The sequence below is a fragment of the Onychostoma macrolepis genome, chromosome 16 (genome assembly GCF_012432095.1).
Source record: "Onychostoma macrolepis isolate SWU-2019 chromosome 16, ASM1243209v1, whole genome shotgun sequence".
Taxonomy (NCBI): domain Eukaryota; kingdom Metazoa; phylum Chordata; class Actinopteri; order Cypriniformes; family Cyprinidae; genus Onychostoma; species Onychostoma macrolepis.
The window spans coordinates 4468986-4475171 of record NC_081170.1 but is presented as its reverse complement, the minus strand read 5'-3'; the positions used below and the strand labels follow the sequence as shown (position 1 = coordinate 4475171).

General features: G+C 33.5%; 1 protein-coding gene across 1 annotated transcript; it reads left to right on the top strand.

Annotated features, from left to right (window-relative positions):
- Positions 1 to 550: 550 nt before the first annotated feature.
- On the top strand, positions 551 to 4332 carry si:ch73-31d8.2 (H-2 class II histocompatibility antigen, A-U alpha chain). The gene is made up of 4 exons (XM_058747305.1): positions 551 to 992; positions 1127 to 1384; positions 2566 to 2850; positions 4098 to 4332. The coding sequence occupies exons 1-4, from the start codon at positions 893 to 895 to the stop codon at positions 4229 to 4231; spliced, it is 777 nt and encodes a 258-aa protein (XP_058603288.1). The 5' UTR covers positions 551 to 892; the 3' UTR covers positions 4232 to 4332.
- Positions 4333 to 6186: the final 1854 nt, after the last annotated feature.

Here is a 6186-nt window from a genome sequence, read left to right as displayed (position 1 = left end):
TTTTGGTTGGTGCAGCTCAGCAGCCTTGCAAAACAGGATATACTAGGTTGCATGAAGTGGGTGTTTAAATAGTGTTTACAGGTAAACTCAAAAAAAAAACGCATGAGTGCTTTCAGTTTAGCACAAGGACATGAAGTAGTTCTGATTGCTGGTATTTTATGAGCGCTAGGTTCCTATAGTCTCAGAAAACATTTAAATATCAGGGGTTTTTGGGGGTTTGTGCTGTAAAATATCTCAATGGCAATTTACATAACTAATCCTACTGTCAACTGTCCTGCCGAATTTAATAAGAAGCGCTTATAAACCAGCTGTTGTCAACAAAAGAGAAGCTTTAAGGACTTACTGTGATTTTTTTTGTTTTGTTTTTTTTTTCTTTCCAACAATATAAAACTTGATAGTTTAATGTTTGAAAATGAAATTAAGATACAATTATCATTATCCATTTATTATAAAAAAAAAAAAATTAAATATATATATATATATATATATATATATATATATATATATATATATATATATAATATAATTTATATATTTCAACTATATATTTACATTCCTATCATTAACATCTGGAACAAATCATTGAATGATATGTTTATTGATGCATCATGTAAAAGACTATGTAATAATGTAATTTGATTTACTGGTTCATATTAGATCTTGGTTTAGAGCATATTATAAATTAACTGGACACCATGTGTTTCTGTTATCATTGGTCCTGTTGTTCAGTGTACAATGGTTATTACAGAAAAAATACAGTGGCTTCATGCATCACAAAAGAAGAGAAACCTGATTAGCTGGTGGAATTCAGTGCTCTAGTTTCTGTCAGGCATGAGGAAACCGTATTGTGCACAATAATGTCTGTGGAGGAGGAAGTAAATATTACCAGTAAATGCCCCGTTCATGGCATTCAGCTGTTGGCCTTGAAATGTTGCGCTTGTTCTTTCTGTTTTGCACGTTTGACATTTTTTGGAGTTTTTCAAGAGCTCAAGGTAATGATTTTATCTTCTTAAAAACTACTTTTTAAACCTGCTGGACTGAAATTTGAGTTTGTTCCCATTGACATTGTGTGTATTGTTTCTAATCCTGTATGTTGATGGTTAAACAGAAGGTTTTTCTCCCTCAGGTGTCAAGCATTTAATGCGTCAGCTGACGTACTGTCATATAGAGATGATGGACGCTGGTTTTGAGCTGGAGTTTGACGGTGAGGAGCTCTGGCACGTCGACCCTATAGATTACACAGCAAAGCAGCGTTTGCCGGAGTTCGCAGGCGACTGGACCCTCGACCGCAATCTGCCTTCTCTAGCGCATTACTCCATCGGCACCTGCTTCTACAATATTCCTCGCTGTATGGCAGGAGAAAAAAATCCCCCTGAATCCATCGGTAAAATATCCATATGAATAGAAAACCTAATGATTAAAATCATGATTCAGTTATTTAATGCATTAGTGTGTATTATATGTTTCTTTTTAATGAATCCTGTCAAAACATGTTTAAGGTAACTTTTAACTCAAAATCAAAAGAAAAATTTTGTTTTTGTATTATGATGATTTCCATAACAATTAAGCACATCTTGCCCTAAAATTCTTATTACTTCAATGTAAAAATGTATTTTAGTTAAAATTACTAACTGGAAATAAAAACTGAACTAAAGCTGAGTTTATATATGTATAGTTACAAAGAAAAAACTAATAAAAATTACAAAAGCACACAACTGCATGAAAAAATGCGAAGATTTTTTTTTCTTAATGCATAATAGTATTTGTTGTAGTTTCTTCTAATAAGAATCACCATCAGAATTACACACTCAAAAGAAAGATGGCCAGATTCATGCCCAGTGGTAATGAGAACCGAAGGGGAATGTGCTCAGTTATCATTAACTTTTTTAAAAGAAATAAAAATGAACTATAACATGAGATGAAAACTTAAATAAAAATGAATTAACCCTAAATAGTCAAAAAAAAAAGAAAAAAAAAAAAAAGAAAAGCACAAACGGTAAAAAATGTAAAAATGAAACAGTGAAAGTATAGAAATAAAAGCCAATTCAAAACCTATTTTTATGTGCATTTTGACATATCGCATAAAAAAACGCTGGATGGAAACCCCAAGATGCGCATAAATTCTAAAAATGCGCATAAAGCTAAGTAGGATAAATTTCTTATCCGGTAAGAAAACATTCGCATAAACAAAATTCCTTAATGGGCATCAAAAAAAAGACGTGACTTTGCGATGGGACAGCATAAAACTGGACCAGCCAGCGGACCGATCGCATTTTGTCTGCGCGCTCTGAAGCTCATAATTTATTGTATACAAAAATTATGACATACAGTGCCTTCTTTTAAGCAAATACGCAAATTAAATTTTTCTTTGTGAATTTTTTATTATTATTAATTATTAATTCGTATTTAATTTGAAACTTAGCTACAGATAGTCCTGCCCTAAACTCACAGCATTAGTTGAGTGAGTGTTGCTGATTGTGATGCTCGAACACACAAACAGTGCTTTAAGTACACGCAAATCTTTTAAGTAATGTTATTTCATATCTCCATGAAATCTGTCCACAGTTCCTCCGTCCACACAGCTGTACGCCAAGAGCGACGTAAAGCTTGGTGTTGAAAACACCCTCATCTGCTCAGTGACCAACTTTCACCCGCCGCCGGTGAACATCTCATGGACGAGGAACGGAGAGCCGGTGAGTGAGCAGGACGTCAGCGAGACGCAGTATTACTCCAATCCAGACTTCAGCTTTCGCCTTTTCTCCTACCTGAACTTCCGTCCTGAGCAGGGAGACATTTACGCCTGCAGCGTGCGACACAGAGGACTGGAGCAGGACATCACCAGGTTCTGGGGTGAGCACTTCTCCTTTGTGGGAATATCAGATGTTTGGTAAAGATTTCCAACCGCATGCAGTTGCTCGGTCTGAACACTGATTTTAGAGTGTGAGAATTTTCCAGTTAGTTCCTTTTCTTAACCCAATGAAACCGACTTTTTCAAGGAAAGTTTGTGAATTTTTTATTTTTTTTTGTATTTCTGTGCAGCGGGAACAAAGGAATCAAGTCAAAAATTCATCATTAAGAACTAATAGCATGTTGAATAACGTGTTTTTTTCTTTTTATGTTATGTTTTTTAAATATATTTTTTATACTCATAATGATATAATAATAATTATATTTTCATACAGGTAATAATATAATAAGTTATTATTAGTAGTAGTAGTAGTAGTATGTTTGTTTATTATTATTCGTTTATTTTTTTAATTAACAGAAAATTAAGACCCAAATGAAGGATAAAAAGGCCTCCTTACTGCCTTTTTTATTTTATCAAAAACGTTACTATTTATTTATTATAAAATATTAATTATTGCTTCATCAGCATTCAATAAACTATATAGATTTTATAGATATGCAATAGTACACAGTTTCACATAAGACGATTTTGTAAAGCAAAGGAATACTAGAATCCATGTTGTTGATTATTATTATTATTTGCACATTTCTGAGCAATAGCAACAAAAAAGAGTCAATTCATCAATAAAAACTAAAAGCATGTTGATTTTTTCGTTTTTATTAGTATAATTTATAAATGTATGTTTATGTATAAATACATGCAAATATTTTCTAAATATATACTGTATGTGTGTCTTTTACATATACACAGATATACACATAAATACACAGTTCACACAGATATAGTATGTAACTAAAATTTTTTATTTTGGATGTGATTAATCGTTTGACAGCACTAGTTTTTATATTATTATTATGATTATTCTTATTTTATTTTTTAACTAACAAAAAATTAAGACCCAAATGATTAAAAAGGGCCCCCTTGATGCCTTTATATTTACATGATATTTAATAAAAGATTTATTTATTTATTAATAAATGTTAATTATTGCTTCATTGGAAGTTAATAAAAATAAATAGATTTTATAGGTGCGTAATAATGCGCAGACATAATTTGTGAAGCAAAAGGATACTAGAATGTATGTTGTTGATCAAGACTTTTGTATTTTATTTCTACTATAAATTTTTGCTGAATATTTGAGATGTTTGGATGGCTGTTTAATGTTGGTGCTGCTGTCTGTGTCTCACAGAGGTGGAGGTGCCGGAAGACTCTCAGGAGGTTGAGACGGCGGTGCTCGTGATCGGAATTCTTGTGGGATTTTTGGGATTTGTGGTGGGAATCATTATAATCGTAATGAGCAAGATGGAGCTGCGGGCTGTATGATCTCTCACAACATCTGCCTCGGAAACTTCTTCTAGCACAAACTCTGTAAATCATCCCACTGTAAATCACTTGTTTATTCAGATTTGTTTAATTAATAAATGTAGCTATTTATTTAATATTGAGTCTTATCATATTTCCCTATGAATATTAATATATTTATGTATGCATTTGTTTATTTTTATTTTATTTTGTTGTTTTTGTTTGTTTGGATAGCTCTTTCAGGTGTTATATGCAAGGACAACCTTGCAATTTATTAATAGCAAAAATATTCATATTTATTAATATATTTCTTTGTTTATTTTTATTTATATTGTATTCTCTCTCTTTTTTAATTTATTTTTTAGCTCTTATAAGCAAGGACAACCTTGCAAAAGCTGATAATGGAAAGTAATATTAAGCATACAGGAGTAACCTATAAATTGACCACTTTAAACATATTTTCTTTAGATTAGAGAAAGAAAATATAAAATATTACTTCATAAATAAATCGCCAGTTTATGGCATCTGTGCATCATCCAGGACATAACAAAAATATATATATACATATATATTTCCATTTAAAAAGGGAATGACCCATTTGAAGACTCGCTCTTACTCCTTTAGTGGTTTCTGTAACACCTCTCATATCATCACTGATGTGCAAACAGTTTCTTTTATTGTGGTGCATCGCAGTTACGCTGATGCATATTCATCGTTCAGTTCAGATTGCCGTTATGAACTAAGCAGATCGAGGTAATTAATTCATTTACAGTTCGGGCTCTGACAGCAGCAGATAAGCATGCATGTGGGGAGAGCAAAGCTTAATTGCATTAATTAAATGAGGGCTGGATAATCCGCCTAGACCGTGTTCACGTTTGCGGTGATGCCTGATGTGAAGTGCTCAAAAACTACAATTTAGCAGAAGATTCGAGTGGAAAAGAGGCTCGGAAGAAATTAATGTGTATTACGCATACAAAAATGACACACTGGTGGCATTAGATGGAAATAATGTGGCACTTTTGAATGATATCGGATGATTCCCATCATATATACTGTTGTATTTACATGAGTAGTGTTTTTTTTTTTTTTTTTTTTTTTGTCACAGGTGAAGTGCTGACATGCACGAACCACTAGATGGCAATGTGTTCCTTCAGTCAGGTTTTACATGCTTAGATTTGCATACTCGGTTTGTTACCTGTTTTGGCTTGAGTAAACAAATCTAACACGTTACTCCAAAAATCCAAGGTTATACGGTCACGTTGGTATTTTTCCCTTATCTAAATCCTCAAATGTGGCCTGTTTTAAGACAGTACAGTAAGTTAATGATGCTCTCTCTGATGTTGCACATGAAATAACGTCTATACATTATTCATCGTCCTCGTCTCTCAGTGTCATTAGCGTTTTCTGGTAATGGACGCGGCATTGATTTCATGTGCTGTGGGAGTCCGTGAGTTTGTGCTTGTAGTCTGTGTCCCAAACAGCTTTATACACCATCCGATGATTTACTCGCATGTGCTTCTGGTTAGTCAGACAGACAGAGCAGAGCTGTTTAGGACTGTGGCACTGCGTACCTGATACCATCCGTAACGCAATATGTTTTACGTTGTGTAGTGGATGGGTGCCGTCAGAATGAGAGTCCAAACAGCTGATAAAAACATCACAATAATCCTCAAGCAATCCACACCACTCCAGTCCATCAATTAACATCTCGTGAAGGGAAACGCTGCATGTTTGTAAGAAACAAATCGATCATTAAGACAGTTTAACTTTAAACTAAAATACTCCTCTGTTCATAATATTGCTTTCTCCAGTGAAAATGACATCTCATCTGAATCAGGAGAGAAATATGCACGAATCAAGAACAGCTTAAAAGTCAAAATAGTTTCAAACAAATATGTCTGTGGATTTTGATGTGAGAGGACAACAGGAGACAGATCTTTTCACTGTCTGGAGGAAGCGTTATTATGGGTTATGGA

Excerpts from the sequence above, each read along its gene's own strand:
- si:ch73-31d8.2 (XM_058747305.1), top strand. The coding sequence starts at position 893 with ATGCCCCGTTCATGGCATTCAGCTGTTGGCCTTGAAATGTTGCGCTTG. Across the intron at positions 993-1,126 it reads GAGTTTTTCAAGAGCTCAAG|GTGTCAAGCATTTAATGCGT; the intron begins GTAATGATTTTA and ends TTTCTCCCTCAG. Across the intron at positions 1,385-2,565 it reads AAATCCCCCTGAATCCATCG|TTCCTCCGTCCACACAGCTG; the intron begins GTAAAATATCCA and ends ATCTGTCCACAG.